General features: G+C 42.3%; 1 protein-coding gene across 4 annotated transcripts in view; it reads left to right on the top strand.

Moving 5' to 3' along the window:
* The window catches only part of VIT (vitrin), a 125,694-nt gene that overhangs the window by 56,889 nt on the left and 51,017 nt on the right, over positions 1-17,788 (top strand). For 3 of the 4 annotated variants that reach the window (XM_026454757.1, XM_026454758.1, XM_026454759.1), the window contains exons 5-6: positions 8,524-8,657; positions 12,353-12,430. In XM_026454757.1, the coding sequence (XP_026310542.1) occupies positions 8,524-8,657; positions 12,353-12,430 (212 nt within the window). The remainder of the gene's footprint in view (positions 1-8,523; positions 8,658-12,352; positions 12,431-17,788) is intronic. The other variant, XM_026454760.1, reaches the window with a different exon arrangement.

The raw sequence follows: 17,788 nt of genomic DNA on the forward strand, positions 1-17,788 counted from the left end.
AGATTCCATGCCATCCCCATCAAGCTACCAATGACTTTCTTCACAGAATTGGAAAAAACTACTTTAAAGTTCATATGGAACCCAAAAAGAGCCCACATTGCCAAGTCAATCCTAAGTCAAAAGAACAAAGCTGGAGGCATCACATGACCTGACTTCAAACTATACTACAAGGCTACAGTAACCAAAACAGCATGGTACTGGTACCAAAACAGAGATATAGACCAATGGAACAGAACAGAGCCCTCAGAAATAATACCGCACATCTACAACCATCTGATCTTTGACAAAAACAAGAAATGGGGAAAGGATTCCTATTTAACAAATGGTACTGGGAAAACTGGCTAGCCATATATAGAAAGCTGAAACTGGATCCCTTTCTTACACCTTACACAAAAATGAATTCAAGATGGATTAAATACTTAAATATTAGACCTAACGCCATAAAAACCCTAGAAGAAAACCTAGGCAATACCATTCAGGACATAGGCATGGGCAAGGACTTCATGTCTAAAACACCAAAAGCAATGGCAACAAAAGCCAACATTGACAAATGGGATCTAATTAAACTAAAGAGCTTCTGCACAGCAAAAGAAACTACCATTGGAGTGAACAGGCAACCTACAGAATGAGAGAAAATTCTTGCAATATACTCATCTGACAAAGAGCTAATATCCAGAATCTACAAAGAACTCAAACAAATTTACAAGAAAAAAAAAAAAAAACCCATCAAAAGTGGGCGAAGGATATGAACAGACACTTCTCAAAAGAACACATTTATGCAGCCAACAGACACATGAAAAAATGCTCATCACTGGCCATCAGAGAAATGCAAATCAAAACCACAATGAGATACCATCTCACACCAGTTAGAATGGCAATCATTAAAAAGTCAGAAAACAAGTGCTAGAGAGGATGTGGAGAAATAGGAACACTTTTACACTGTTGGTGGGACTGTAAACTAGTTCAACTATTGTGGAAGACAGTGTGGCGATTCCTCAAGGATCTAGAAGTAGAAATACCATTTGATCCAGCCATCCCATTACTGGGTATATACCCAAAAGATTATAAATCATGCTGCTATAAAGACACATGTACATGTATGTTTATTGCAGCACTATTCACAGTAGCAAAGACTTGGAACCAACCCAAATGTCCATCAATGATAGACTGGATTAAGCAAATGTGGCATATATACACCAGGGGATACTATGCAGCCATAAAAAAGGATGAGTTCGTGTCCTTTGTAAGGACATGGATGAAGCTGGAAACCATCATTTTTCAGCAAACTATCTCAAGGACAAAAAACCAAACACTGCATGTTCTCACTCACAGATGGGAATTGAACAGTGAGAACGCTTGGACACAGGAAGGGGAACATCACACACCGGGGCCTGTCGTGGGGTGGGGGGAGGGGGAAGGGAAAGTATTAAGAGATATACCTAATGTAAATGACGAGTTAATGGGTGCAGCACACCAATATGGCACATGTATACGTATGTAACAAACTTGCACATTGTGCACATGTACCCTAGAACTTAAAGTATAATAAAAATAAAAATAAAAGACTTTTTTCTTTCACTTTGACCTTGGAGAATCAGATGACTATCTATCTTGAGAATGGTCATCTTATATAGTATCTCACTCACAGAGATTTGCTGAATTTCTCGAATTTGCATGTTGACCTCTCCAGTGAGATTGGGGGAATTTTCGTGAAATATATATCCTCAAATATCTTTTCTAAGTTGCTTACTGTCTCTCCTTCTCTCTCAGGAAGGCCAAGGAGTCATAGCCTCATTTGGTTGGTCACTTTACAAAATTTCTTATTTCTCAGAGGTTTTCTTCATTTCTTCAATTCTTTTTTCTTTATTTTTGTCTGACTGCATTGATTCAAAGAACTGGGCTTCAAGCCTGGAGATTCTTTCCTCAGCTTGGTCTATTCTGTTGTTAATGCTTCCCAATGTATCATGAAATTGCTGTAGTAAATTTTTCAATCTCAGAAGTTCAGTTTGGTTCGTTCTTAAAATGGCTACGTAGTCTTTCAAATCTTGGATCATTTTATTGGCTTCCTTGGGTTGGATTTCAACTTTCTTCTGAATCTTGCTGAGCTTCCTTGCCCCACAGCTTCTTCACTCACATCTTCCTCAGGTCCTGTTTAGGACTAAGAGCTAGTCCTGGCACTCAGCAACTTCATGCAAGGTTGCTGGCTTCCTCCTTTTTTCACCTCTGCGTCTGCATTGCCTTTCTGTTGACTTTCAGTGTTTTCTCTCAAAACATCTGTTCAAAGTGTGATGGTTTACTTGATATTTGGTTTTTCTGTGAGAGAAGCACTTCCCAGCTGTGTAGTCAGTCATCTTGTCCCCCTCCCTGAAAAATGTACAAACTTAACTGAGCATCCTGTGTTTTCTCCGTCGACCTTACTGTGGAGGGATGACCTGGAAGTCATGCATAGTCCTGCATCTTTCATCATAGCACTCCATAAAAAAGGACAACTGACTTCTCTTTATGCTTTGATGGGGATAGGAAGAGAATTTTACTCTTTCATGTTCATGACAAGGAATCTGAAGTTCTTGATGATATAAACTCATTTTTCCACCTGTATGTGCTGAGCAAGGAAATTATGGAGATGTTACCAAGCAAGGCCCAAAAGTTTGGAGGAAGAAATATCACAGCTGTGATGATGGATTGGAGAAAAATGAGGATGGAGAAAGTGGAGAAAGGTGACAGGTATTACCACTTGGTCAGCTGTTGGTCTGGGATCTAGCACAGAAGACAGGAGTCATGGCATGCTTTGGACTAAGTCACTACCTAAATGAAGATACCATAACAGAATCCTCATACCACTGTTGCTTAAGTTTATAGTCAAAACGTAGATAAATGCATGCTTACTTAATATCTTTGGAATTAAGACTAGCATGTATGTGCCAAGCACTTTACCTTCTTTTTATTATTTAATCCTGACAATAATTCCTCTATGCAGTTTCTACTACTCATACGCACATCTTAAAGAAGAAGGTAGGTTGAGTCACTTTTCTAAAGCCATGCTATTAAAAAGTATCATAGTGGGGACTCAAACCCAAGTCCAGCTGACTGCAGCACCTGTACGCCTAACTGCTGCCCAGGACAGCTTTGAGATGTGACTTGGGAGTCAGCACTTGGCTACTGGATGCCAGATAAAATTTCTGAATTATTCAGACTTCTGGTATCTTTTTCCTTTTCTTATTTGCACATAAGTGGGTTGATTGTTCAGTTGTACCTCTGCAAGGGAGAGAAAATATATAAAATTCATTCTATTTCAAGGTTTCTAGTTAGTAGACTCTGAAATTTGAAGGAGCAGTAAGACAAAAACTATGCATAAAATAAAGTTTAAGAAGTCACTAGTAGATTTCACTGGCTATACTAATCTTTTCCCCATTACTGCAGAGAAGCGAGGAGCAAACTGGTTTTTCAATGGGAATGGGACTACAAAAGCTCTATTAAGGATAAGTAGTAAAACATTAAAGAAAAATGACACCAAAAGCTGTTCCATAACTCCAGACTATGGAATAAAAATCACTGAATATGAAAAATCACTATTTCATAACTTCAGACTATGAAATAAAAATATTTTGCTTTCACCCTGAAATCAATTTCATACTAAAAGGGAAAAGTTATACAAATCTACACACACAAGTGTTTGCACACCCATGCATGCCTCCCACACATACTTCCAGCTCACAGCACCATCAGCCCTCTCCAGTCTGTGTCTTTGTACACACTCCAGTGTCTGTGTAGAAAGTGACATCTGCTGCAAAGGGTGAGCCTGTCTTAAGGTTGCCTGTGTATTTTCAATTTTGATCCTAGATGATTCGTTCTTGCTTCCTCTGGCGCTTGCTGGGTCTCTCTTGCACTTCCATATTTCCGAGGCAGCATAGAGCCACAAGAGTAAATTTGACCTCACCAAAGATGACATTAAAATAACATGTATTTTAATGTTATTTAAATTAAATAACATTAATTTAATTTAAATTAATGGGTGTGGTGGCTCACGCCTGTAATCCCAGCACTTTGGGAGGCCGAGATGGGCAGATCATGAGGTCAAGAATGCAGGACCAGCCTGGCCAACATGGTCAAACCCCATCTCTACTAAAAATACAAAAATTAGCTGGGCATGGTGGTGCACACATGTAATCCCAGCTACTTGGGAGGCTGAGGTAGGAGAATCGCTTGAACCTGGGAGGCAGAGGTTGTAGTGAGCCAAGATCATGCTATTGCACTCCAGCCTGGGTGACAGAACGAGACTCTCTCAAAAAAATAAATAAATAAATAAATAAATAAATAAATAAATAAAATAAAATAAAATAATATGCAATCTTTTGCGCTGTGATTCTCTCCTTCTAACAGCATCTCACCATTAAGAGACTGTTGTTAGTATCCTCATTTATAATATAAGAAACTGAGGCATCCAAAAGCTAATTAAATTCCTAGTTAGGGCCGGGCACGGTCGCTCTATCCTTAATAGAGCTTTTGTAGTCCCATTCCCACTGAAAATGCCTGTAATCCTAGCACTTTGGGAGGCCAAGCTGGGCTGATCACCCGAGGTCAGGAGTTCAAGACCAGCCTGGCCAACATGGCAAAACCCCATCTCTACTACATACAAAAAAATTTAGCCAGGTGTGGTGCCTTATGCCTGTAATCCCAACACTCTGGGAGGCCAAGGTGGGCAGATCACCTGAGGTCAGGAGTTCAAGACCAACCTGGCCAACATGGTGAAACCCTATCTCTACTAAAAATATGAAAATCAGCCGGGTGTGGTGGTGGGCACCTGTAATCCCAGCTACTCAGGAGGCTGAGGCACAAGAATCGCTTGAACCCAGAAGGCAGAGGTTGCAGTGAGCTGAGATCGTGCCACTGTACTCCAGCCTGGGTGACAGAGTGAGACCCTGTCTCAAAATAAACAAATAAATTCCTAGTTAGATCCACATTGAGGATTAAAACTCAGGCCCCCTTTCTTCCAGCCCAGAGCCCGGTGATATATTTACATAAGAACTGGGGAGTCCCAGCACTGCTTAGTGTACAAAGTGAGGACTCAAGCAGGGTGTAGACTTTACAGTAGTGAAAGTTGGGAAACGCTTTATGGTGGAAGGATGTGCCCTGTGGAGAAAATAAGAAGGGCATTGACAGGACCACGGCTCTATAATTCCAGCATTTGGGTTAGAGTGTAGGAACTTGGTGGGAAAAATATAAATGAGGGGAGAGGGGCAGAAGAGAAGAGCTTGATTTGCTTGTTTTGCAAAAAACAAGATTTGCTGCTTGAGCAACTGAGTGCCACTGTGACTTCCCGGACCAGTGACTGATAAAGTGGAAAATCTATTTGGAAAGAGTTACCACTATTCATAGGGAGGATAAATACAAGTCTTAAGGGGAAACAGGAATTTTGGAAGCTATCCGTTTTGTTTTTCACAAACAGTGCAAATCTGTTTTCAGGAGGCAGGATTTAAGATACAGACAACATGAGCAGAAAGTACACTGGGGACCTATAGCCATTGTCCTGCCAGAGTCCCAACAGTCAGAAGTGGGAGACTGGAGACAGTATACTTTGGTTTAGAAACTCAGATTAATTTGCATTAAAGGGTTTAATGTTCATATTCTATATCATGCTCAGAAGTCTTAGTATAAGAAATTCCCTTAATTCCTTCAAACCAAAGGGATAATGAACATATTTTGGCTCAGGATTATCCTAAACTAACTCTTATGTTTAAAGTGGGGCCAAGTGCAGGGGAGAGGAGAGATTTCTCTGAGAAGATACGATGAAAAGACCAGCTCCAAGCTCCATGCAGGACACTCTTCACGCTGATCTCTGACCAGTGCCCACCCTCAGAACAGCAGCCATTTGACACCTGGCCTAGTGGCGAACTATCCCTTCTCGCTGAGCCAAGGAACTGACCTTCAGTTATCCCAGTCCCCTGGCACCAGAATCAGGGAGGAGGTGAACACCAAGGCCGTGCTCAGCACCATGCAGGGCACCTGAGGAATGCAAGGAAATGGAACTGGATTTGCTTTTCCAGAGAATATCTATGAAGTGCCTACATCTGAGTGATACAGGCTTTCACCACGTTGGCCAGGATGGTCTTGATCTCTTGACCTTGTGATCCACCTGCCTCGGCCTCCCAAAGTGCTGGGATTACAGGCGTGAGCTGCCGCATCCGGCCTGCACTGGGTCATTTTTTAAAATTTATTTAATAATTAGAATTTTCAGTCTGAATCAGTGGCGTGCTGGTAAATGTTTAACAACGAGCTCTCTAATGCAGGGAGGAGATGGGCTTGGCTTGTTAATTGCAAGCTACCAATGTCAAGCCAATGAGCTCACCCAATCCTGAAAGCATAAGAATTGGCTTTCACAGAGGGTCTGTTAGTTCAACCATTGTGGAAAACAGTGTGGCAATTCTGCAAGACCTAGCGGCAGAAATACCATTTGACCCAGCAATCCCATTACTGGGATATACCCAAAGAAATACAAATCATTCTATTATAAAGAAAAATGCATGTGTATGTTCATTGCAGCAGTATTCACAATAGCAAAAACATGGAATCAGCCTAAATGCCCATCAATGATAAACCGGTTAAAGAAAATATGGTACATATATACCATAGAATACTATGCAGCCATGCAAGGAATGAGATCGTGTCCTTTGCAGGGACATGGATTAAATTGGAAACCATTATCCTCAGCAAACTAACACAGGAACAGAAAACCAAACACCACATGTTCTCACTTATACGTGGGAGCTGCTGATGAGAACACACGGACATATGAGTTGGGGACACACACTGGGGCTTGTCAGAGTTGGGGGTGGGAGGAGGGAGAGCCTCAGGAAGAATAGCTAATGGATGCTGGGCCGAATACCCAGGTGATGGGATGATCTGTGCAGCAAAAACACCATGGCACATGTTTATTTATGTAACAAACCTGCACATCTGGCACACGTGCCCCTGAACTTAAAATAAAAGTTGAAGAAAAAAACACTGGCTCTCAAAAGCAGCTATCCGTGGCACCTTCTTATGTGGAAACATAAAATGCTGTCCTTTCCATAAGGAATATTTGCATTTCGTTGGGAGACAAACTCCAGAAATTTTTAGGAAATAGTACAAGACGGAACAAAATCAGAGTTTAAGTTGTGAGAATGAGATTCTAAGGAGGGAAGGAGGTAGCAAAGTCATGTCAGAATCTGTGGGGAAGGAGAAATTGGGAACTCACTGCCCTTTGACAGCAGCACAGGCCTGATCAGGCAGAGGGAACCAGGTCTTCTGGGGTGAAACAGCAGCATCGTCAGAGCCGTGGGAATGGCTGAAACCAGCCTGCCTGCCATCGAGACATGTGAGGGAACTCAATCACAGAGAGCCCTGAGAGAAGAGAGCGAGTGAGGAGGAGTTGGTTTCGGCAGGTGCCTGTGCTTTGAACCCTTGAGACGTAGATGGGAGCAAGAGGGACAAACTGAGGACTTAAGGTCAGTTCAACCTGGGTTCAAATCCCTCTTGCAATTTACTAGTTAGAAAATCCCAGGTGAGTCATGCAACCTCACACAGCCTGTTTCTATGGAATGAATGGGAATAACAGCATTCCCTCCACTCCACAACTCAGGTTTTCTGGGAGAACCCAGTGGGACCCCACGTGTGAGAACAGTTGTAAAGCAATTAAGTGCTTTACATGTCGAGTATTATTACCACTTTCTTTCCTTGCAGTCCATTGGGAGGTTGAGGGTTGAATGTTGTTGACTCATCAGGAAGGTGGGAGGGCAGGAAATGGCAACTGTCACTCCTGGAGGGAAGGAAGGGTGTTGATGGGGAGAAATCAACATCTCCCCCGTGCTATAAATTACGGATACCCAAAGGAGCCATGCATGTTCGGCTCTGGGGCAAGAAATGACAACGTAAACGTGCAATTTAGCAACCAGATGGAGACTCTGCCTAACATCAAAGGAAAGACATTCATATGTCAGTCACTATCCCATCAGGCTCTAAAACCTCGCAAAATCCTAGAAATTAAAGAAACTATTTTCAGTCATTGGGGGATGCTTTTTTAAATGAGTTTAACTTAGCTGCACACCTTTCCTCCCTGACCCAAAATAAAAGGAGTGTTTACTTTTCATCATTTTCTATCACCCTTTGAAATAACTAAATTCATTCCGCGCCATCCCAAAACCAAATTGCAAACTGTCAAGAAAGAGGCTTTACTTAAAAGAGCTAGTGAGAATGAGAAAACCAAGGAAAAGAAATTTGAGGCATGGTGGCAAAAAGAAATTCCTGACTGACAGAACAATCAGCTCCTGTAAGAAGAAAGAGAAGGACATTCAACTTGGAGCTCAGATGCTGGGCCTGGTGGGAGAGGCACCATTCTTGCGGGTTGGGCTTCATGTCAAGGTAAACTTTGCTTAATCTCACTGCTTCCCTATGTCTAAATAAACATGGCAACTGGTTTGCTTGTCTGTTGATCATGTCAACAAATATTTCTCTTCTTTCTTCAGAAATTATTTTTTCTCTTCATAGTGGTGTGCTTGATAATTCAGGAGGGAAAATACTTGTTCGGAAGGTTGCTGGACTGTCTGGTTACAAAGGGAGTTATTCCAACGGTGTCCAATCGTTGTCCCTACCACGATGGAGAGAATCCTTTATCGTCTTAGGTATGACCGCACAGTGGAGAAACGCTGCTAAACCTACCACAAGATGAAATGTGCTTCTTTTCATTGTGCTGTTGGTTATTGTTTATGGCCTGCCTCATTTCATAAAAATCTGAAGCATTCGTTTTTCTGATAATTAGAATCATGAAATAATAAATTAGAATTACATGATAAATCACCACAAAGTCAAATCTGAAAATACTAAAAGGCTCCAATTGCTTGTTTTAATTACACTGCAGCTATCTGTAAGTCCAATCAGATTCTTAATTACCTTAATTACATTTAATAGCTTGGGTTTTTAAACCAGTCCTTTAGTTATGCCAAATGTGCCTCATGTCTAGAACCTTATTCCTTGAGATTTCTGGCAAGTGGATAGATAGATATTGTCATAGCATATCTGTTGTGTCATACACAATGGCCATATCAAGAGGCATATAATGGCAGTCTGTTCCATTGTTGGTGATGCTAAGTTTCATTCATTTGATACTTTAGCATATCTCTCCATGGCAAAGATACCTTATAATTAATAAGCATCTGTAGGATGATGCTTTAACATGCTCGAGTAGCTTGTTCCTCAACAAATGTCACCCAATGATTTTAACATCCATTGCTGATCCTCACTGTAGCAAGTATTACATTAGTAACTGCAAAATCATAATTTTTTCTAATTCTGTTATTCCTTCCACATTTATTAGCTTGTGTTCTTATATAAAGAAGAGTTTCCTTCCCCCTCTGCACCTATTATGTTTAAGTGGACTACGGACTCGTAGATTGTTTCTAAAAATATAATGTTATCATCTATTATCTTTATTTTTCTTTTTGGTGCTCATATTTTCTGAGATTGCCCAGTGGGAGCCCTTCAAGCTTTTGACGTGTTCACGGTAGTACCTGAGTACAAGACAATAGTCTTTGCTCACCTTATACTTACCCTACTCCAGACCTGAATCTCCCATTTTCTCTGAGGAGGTTCCATGGGATTTTAAACTAGATTGTAGCCAATTTCCTGGCCTCCCAACAAAATTAGGCACCTTGGAACTGTCCTGAGAAGGAGCCACTTATAGCAAACCAACTGAACCGGGAAGAGAGAAATGTTTCATAAGATAGTAGGTCTTCCAATCTGGGTGGTTTTCTAGCACTGCTAGGCATCCCATGCCTCAAGCCCCTGCTGTCCTCCACTGATTACAGTCATAGCAGGACAACAAACAGACCTTTTACTATTCTTCTCAACTTGAGCAATCCCTGTTTCCTTTTGCCTGCCAAATTCTACACACCCACAGTTCAAATTAGACTGATTTCTTTGTCAGATAGTGGAAGGGGATCAACTGCAGTACTGCGGGGTTTTTGCCTTGTAACAAAAAATTCACAACAGGAGCCAATATAAAAATGCTAATGTCTAAAATGCAAATATGTTGAGATAGAGAGAAATATAATCTCCACATAGGTGTTCACCAAGTAGATCCTGGCTGAATAACAGCATTTCAGCCTTACGTGCTCAGTCTGCAATCCAAGAATCTCAACAGAGGTTTAAAAGAAAAATTAATTCTGTGGCAGTAGAGATGTTTTGGGCTTTTTAAGTGAAAATCAATCTGCTGATATTATTCCCTGTAAATCTCGACTTCCATCTCCCCTCATTCGACCTAGTGACATTTAACCGAAAATACTTTTTGCCAATGATAATAAACATTTGTGCTTCTGCAATGGCTCGGAAGCCTCTCTTGAATGGATGAGTTAGGAGCTCACCGCAGCATAAGGATTGATAACTGACCGGCAGCCAAGGAATGCTTCCCATTATTCAGAGGTTCATGGCCAGCAAGTTTAACTGCATCATGTGCGAATCCTCTTCTGAAGGCTCAGATGCCGCCATGATCTTTCTCTAGGTTTTTATTTCTAAGTTTCATATGTCCCTGAGCTCCTTAACTAATTCACTTTGGTGGGTAAGAGGGGGAGCGAACGAGGAGATGTAATTTACAGCCCTCATGATCTTTACACAGTCCAGGGACATGAAATGTCAGTGAGGGACCCCCTAATACTTCCCTTTTATTCTTTGATCCACATTTCAGGGAACTGAGCTCATGCTCCTTTTCCTTCTGAATAGTAACAGAAAAAAAAAATCAGGTTTTAGATCAATAAATAGAGAGAGAAGATGTCTCTTCAATAAATAGAGAGAGAGATGTCTCTTCAATAAATAGAGAGAGAGATGTCTCTTCAATAAATAGAGAGAGAGATGTCTCTTCTTTCTGCAGGTAGTGTGGTCCACAGCCATGGGGCCCTCCCAGGGCCTAAAATAACCTCAATCATTGTCATTTGGAGCTGGCCTCGACATTGGTGGAGGACTTGGAAATGCCAAGTCCTGTTCCCCAGGTGATTTTAATGAGGTGAAGTAATGCAAGTAAGCCCAAACACGTGGCACTTACAGGTAACAACAGAATACATTTTTGCATCTCTATGGAGATATATAGTTCCAAAACATTTTAACATTTTTTTTTTTTCCATTAGATGTCTACAACTTCGTGTAGTTATTAGGGCCATGTCATTATTCCTGTTTTCTAAATGAAAACACAAGAGCCTCAAAAGTTGGGGCAGTTAATTAAAGGTAAAATAGAAACAGAAACTTAGATTTCCTTACTCCTAATCCCAGGTTCTTTCTGAGATCTGTTATTCCTTCTGCTTCATGACCCTACAATCCCTGGGCCAGTAGGATGTTTAGTCAGATAGTGCCCTAGATCCTCCTCCACCCACCTAGGTTCTCCGTGCAACATTGCTTACCACCTTCACATCCTGTAAAAGTATTCCCTGCAGATGGGAGAAGAAATGCTTTCATTGCCAGATGTAATATTGGCTAATAGGTAGTACCGCTACCAAGGTATTTTAATTTTAACAGAGATCTAAGCTTTAAGATATTCCCCCGCTGAATAAATACTTCTCAAGCAACTACTTCATGCCAGGAAAAAACTGCTTTGAGCTCTGAAAATTCAACAGTTACCAAGTCACACAAATGACTTGCCTTCAGGGGGCTTACTATATTCCAGTGGCACTCTCACTTACTTGTGGAACAAAGCCCATATGGTGGAATTTCAGGCATCCTTTTATGGAAAGAAGAAGACTTTGGCAATTTTTTTATGCTTCTTTTTTTCCCTAATAGACATTACCATTCCTCCTCCTTGCCTAGTAGCTACCGTGTCTCCCCCTGGGTGAGCAACACATGGTTATTTTCAAGGTTGACCTATATTTACCTACTTTTAGGTTTTTCTGCTGCTATGAAATTCAGATGAATCCCACAGGGTCTGTGAAAGTGAGAGGTAGCCAGCCTATGACCAGAGCACTCCATCATCTCAAAGGAGAGCATGTGGAAGGCTTTCCCATTCACCTACTGATATAACTAAACATTCAAAGCCACACAGATGAACACCTTCACTTCCATGTCACATCTTCACAGGTGAAAGAAGGATGGCTGATGTTAAGCAACTCTGAGTCATGAAGATTTGCTTGCTTCCATTCTAATAGTAATGAAACACAAGCTATACATGAGAACAAAATGCCACTTGACATTCTCGTTGTAATCAACAATTCAGCATGAGGGAGACTGATTTTATTGAACTGAAGAGAGAGAAATTGAAAGGAGGGAATCAACTTAGTACCGAACCATCTAAAACCTCTAGCTCTAGAAATAAATCTCGTTTTTTTTTTCTTTTTTGCAGAAAGTAAACCCAAAAAGGGTGTAACCTACCCATCAGCTCTTACATACTCATCATCCAAAAGTCCAGCTCCCCAAGCAGGCAAGTGCTCACGTGTGATTGAATCTAAACCTTCTGAGTCCATAAACGCGCGATGTGTTTTGGGAGATAGTGGAGAAATTAACATCTTAACCGGTCAAGCTCCTCTGGTTCTGGCAATATTTTAACAGATGCCGGGAACACGGGCACAGAAATCAATGAGATCAGATGGCTGGGGCTGAAGAGTGAAAGCTTTATTTTTTGTTTTTACAATTCCGAGATTGTGTCTCTATATTTGTGTCATTTTCATTCAGATTGACTGTTGCCTTGAGTTTTATTGTATTGTTACTTTAGAAAATGACATGACATTCTGTCCAGAAATGTTTCCTGGCAGCTGAAAGGAAAAAGGCTGTATCTACTTACATATGAAATGAAGAGAAGCAAAGAGAACGAGGTGGTTTATGTGATAACAGCAAGCTGCTAATCCAAATAACCCAGGCCAAAAATACACTGTCTACAGGGCTGTGCCAGCTCAGCTTCCATGTAAACCACAAAAGGGGGTATTGGTAGACCTTAGGCCAAAAAATACCATTTTCCAGGTTTCTGTGTTAAATCAAGAACTGTACTATGCATTATTGTGTCTCCAGAGGCATTCTGATTTCCCACACAAAGAGAAACTGTGAGTGGCTTTATAATGGGATTTTGCATTGCTTCCAGAAACTTGACGGGCTAGCTAAAACATTATGAGCCTGATAGTTTGGGTTCTATTCATGTACTTAAGGTGAACATGGTTTAAGAATAGCAGTAGAACTTAGCACTTATTGAGCATTTGCTGTATGCCAGGCATCATTCCAAGAATTTTACCTGATCATTGCATTTAATCATCGTAGACCACCTTTGGCCTATACTATTGCTCTGGTTGAGGAAAATGCAGCACAGAGAAGTTAAGTAAATTACCCTCCATCAAACAGAAACCCCTCTCTAAACCATCATTCTAGATTTTATTGTTTTTTCTTTTTTCCTTTTTTTTTTTTTTTGAGACGGAGTCTCGCTCTGTTGCCAGGCTGGAGTGCAGTGGCGGGATCTCAGCTCACTGCAACTTCCGCCTCCCAGGTTCAAGCGATTCTCCTACCTCAGCCTCCCGAGTAGCTGTGACTACAGGCGCCCACCACCACGCCTGGCTAATATTTGTATTTTTAGTAGAGACGGGGTTTCACCATGTTGGGCAGGATGGTCTCGATCTCTTGACCTCATGATCTGCCCGCCTCGGTCTTCCAAAATGCTGGGATTACAGGCATGAACCACTGTGCCCGGCCCATTCTAGATTTTCTTATGCTAATAGTGTGTATATGGATTCCTGATTTTCCTGATTTGAGGAGCCTTAGAATACAAATAAGGAATTTTTTTTTTTTTGTCTTTTCTCTTAATTACTGCTCCAGCTCTATCTCTAATGACTTTTTAATGGATCCAGTGGTCTAGTCCTGTTTGTTTAGTTGCAAGGATAGAGCCGTTCCCCACCTCCACCCGTGAAGTGGCAGTGGGTCTGATGCCTCGTGGGCCATTTCTGAGATATCGCTTGTCCTCTTTTGACCTGAGCACAGAGACAAAGAATGGGTGACAGGTCTCCTTAAGTGGCTGGCATCTCTGTTGTTTCATCTGACCCTGTGGCTCTGCAGAGTCAGATGCAAAACTGATTCCTGGGTAGGTGATGTGTGTGGATATCAAAGGCAAGGAGATAGTATGTAGTTTCATCCTGGCACCCTCTTGTTGGGCCAGAAATCTGTGCCCCCACTCCTTTCTCCACGGTAGATACTGATGCCTGGTTCCAGCAGCCCCCTGGGGCAGCCCCTTCACACAGAGCCGTGGGAACAGCCAGGCTTCTCTTTGGCCCTCTCTGGGGTCTGAGAACTGGGATGGGGTGAGGTCGCCTTCCTCCTGGCATTTTGCTGCATGAGCCCTGCTGTCCTGAGCCACTCCCGCTGCACCCCTCCCCATCTCAGAGATCCCTAGGTCAGAAACAGTCCCCAGGTTCACATAAAGCCCCCAACTTCAGGGACCACATGTCAAGCACTCCTATTTTTATCCTGAGTGGAAGAGCACTTCTGGACTCCCGGAATACACCCCTAAAACTCTGCAAGCTCTGTTGCTGTATTGCACGCCTGTGATGGGTCTGCAGAAAGATTGGTGGGAAATAAGATGCCCACCTGCCCTCCTGGCAGGTCCCCACAATCTTGACGAATGACTCTCTTAAAGCACCTTCATTTGGCTTGGGTATGACAAAGTGTGAAGGAACGGAGGAAATATCTTCTGACTCTGAACACAGCACTCCCTAAAAAGTGGCTTCTGACCCCTCCCGTTCTTCAGGTCCTTTCCCTCTGTCCACTGGCCTGGGATGGGGGTGTCGGGGGTGTTGTGCAGGTTCTACTGGAAAGGCCTCACCTGTGGGAAGTTCGTGGCATCTCTCCTCTTCTGGAAAGGGGTACTTGTAGCCGGGCGCAGTGGCTCACACCTGTAATCCCAGCACTTTGGGAGGCTGAGGCAGGCGGATCATGAGGTCAGATGGAGACCATCCTGGCTAACACAGTGAAACCCCATCTCTACTAAAAATACAGAAAATTAGCCAGGCGTGGTGGTGGGCGCCTGTAGTCCCAGCTACTCGGGAGGCTAAGGCAGGAGAATCGCTTGAACCCCGGAGGTGGAGGTTGCAGTTAGCCAAGATCGTGCCACTGCACTCCGGCCTGGGTGACAGTGAGACTCCATCTCAAAAAAAAAAAGAAAGAAAGAAAAGAGTACTCGTGCCCTTCTGACTTCAGCTTTGGGCCTGTATCTGGAAGCAGGAAGGGCCACATAACCTTCTGTGACTGTAGTCGTCTGTCTAGTACTTTCTCTGTGCCACACACCTGCACTGCAGTAACCCCGAGGCAGAGTGCCAGTATCTTCCCTTTTCAGATAAGAAAGCTGACCTTGAGAGGGGTTTAGTAACTCACCAAGGCCATAGTTCTAAGCAGCCCAAAAAGTATGCAAACTTGGTATCACCTTAAAGCAGGGAAAGTAGCAGGGAAAAGAGTGTAGGGAAGAGAAACTATAGCCAAATGATAACTCAGATAATAAAAGTCTACTTGGTCTGTACGTTCTCCACAGCAGAGACAATTTCTAAAACTGCCTATTTACCCCAAGCACCATTCACCCCCAGCAAGCACTTGTTCCAGATGCCTGAGTCACTGACATCCACAAGGAGTACGGGTGGCCGAGGGTGCTTTCTGTGAAATTCATAAACTAGCAAGAGCCAAGCATTGCTGAGGTCACTTATCCCCTTTACCAAACCATTTAAACTTTTGATGTCAGTATCACTAGACATTACTATCATCTCCTTGTTACCAGATTATCTAGTCAGAGTCTGAAAAATTATTTACTCCTTCATTTTGTTCATTCATTCGATATTTACATTGAGTGAGCATCACCTATGTGCAAGACCCTGAGCTAAACTACCAGCATTCCAACATAAAAGGGATTCTTGGGAATAGAAGAACCTCTCTTTGTAAGGTCTTAGTCCCCAAGTACTAAGTCCTTAGTCTTACTTAGGAGTAAGTTTCTACGAACTCAAAAACTTTCAACGAGTACAATTAACGGAGTGGTCCCCTTGGTCTTCCTTAAACGATAAAATTCCTTTAGTCATTGGGGGAAGCAGAGAAGATGAAGGGTGAGCAACTGTTGAGGTCTCGGCATGCCGCTATAAAATGTGCCCCGTCTGTCTGAGAATATGAATTAACAGGTTAATCAGGCCAGGATGACCTCCAAAAGCATGACAACCTTCTACCATGGGAAATTATCCTCCTCAAAAAATAGAAGGCACTTTGATTTGCCCTGTACAACTCACACTGAGAACAGGCATTCCCTGAGATTTAAATGCTGTTCCCACCACCACCACGCCCCCACTGCCCTGGCATTTAGCAACCATTAGGCAGGCAGTTGCTTTTTGGCTAGATCCTTGAGCTAAATAAAACCAGGTAAGCGTTGGTTTGTAGAGGTTTATAAAAAAAACTAGGAAGGCATATTCCTAGTATCACAGCAAGAGAAGGGAAAGTAAATCTTTGTTAGAGGCTGCTGAAGCTAGCGTGGGAAAAACCCCTCCTGCCTTCCCTGGCTGTCGGCTGAGTCCCTCGCTGTGGTTCGCAAATCAGAATTCCACGGCCCACTCTGGGTCCAGTGAGTCAGAATCTCTGCGATCAGGGCCCTGGAACCTGCATTTTAACACCTCCAGTGTGGTTCTAACGATGAGCCAGGTGTGGGGAGCTGTGTGGCACGGCCTGCTACATTTGAGAAGGTGGCTGCCTAGAGCTCTTCCAACCATGCCCAAATGAGGAATATGTGTAGCATTTAAGAGAAGTTTTGAAATGCTTTGCCATAAAAATCTTTGAAAATAGATCAACCCTCCATGTAGCTGAGATTGCACAAAGAAACTATTTTACTAGTTTTTTTCCGAAAGGCTCAAAAAGAACTTGGTTCCATGAAGAATGCACCTTGGATCAAATCAAGAGCATTATGTTCAGTGAGGAATTGGGAGCAATTAGGATAGGAGGAATAATTTTTCTCTATCTTCCCTTTAATATTTATTTATTTATTTATTTATTTATTTATTTATTTATTTATTTATTTTGAGATGGAGTTTCGTTCTTGTTGCCCAGGCTGGAGTGCAATGGCACGATCTCAGCTCACCGGAACCTCCGCCTCCCGGGTTCAAGTCATTCTCCCGCCTCAGCCTCTGGAGTAGCTGGGATTACAGGCATGTGCCACCACCTCCGGCTAATTTTCTATTTTTAGTAGAGATGGGGTTTCTCCTGGTCAGGCTGGTCTCAAACTCCTGACCTCAGGTGATCCGCCCACTTCGGCCTCCCAAAGTGCTGGGGTTACAGGCGTGTATCTTCCCTCTTAAAGACAGTTCTAATCCATAAAAGAGAGCAGGCAAAAACAACAGCCCACAGAAGCCCGTGGAAGCCCATGGCTGTTAGTTGAATTTATGACCACTTGAAAGCATCTGTATTATAAGCAAGTGGTACAAAGACTACCCTCAGGATCTTGAGCCTTTCTCTAGCAAATCAAGTTTAGCAAAGGCAAACTGAGATAGTCAGCAGCCTTGGGATTAGCCAATGGTGTGACAAAAAGATAACTCAGATTTTCAATATATAATAAGTTTTAGGTGGCAAAAAGTGTCCACTATTTGCAAGTAGTTTTATTTTTAGTACATTGCAACTTCATGAATAATTTACAAGTAAAATAGATTTTCAGTTTATGTATGTTTCTTTCCGAATTATTAATTACACCCTATTTCATAAAATATACAAGTGGATCTGTTAAATGGCTTTTCCCTAGATGAAGTAGGTCAAACCTGGGCCTCCATCTCCCTAAAGAGGCATTAATGCC

The sequence above is a fragment of the Piliocolobus tephrosceles genome, chromosome 15 (assembly GCF_002776525.5).
Source record: "Piliocolobus tephrosceles isolate RC106 chromosome 15, ASM277652v3, whole genome shotgun sequence".
Lineage (NCBI taxonomy): Eukaryota > Metazoa > Chordata > Mammalia > Primates > Cercopithecidae > Piliocolobus > Piliocolobus tephrosceles.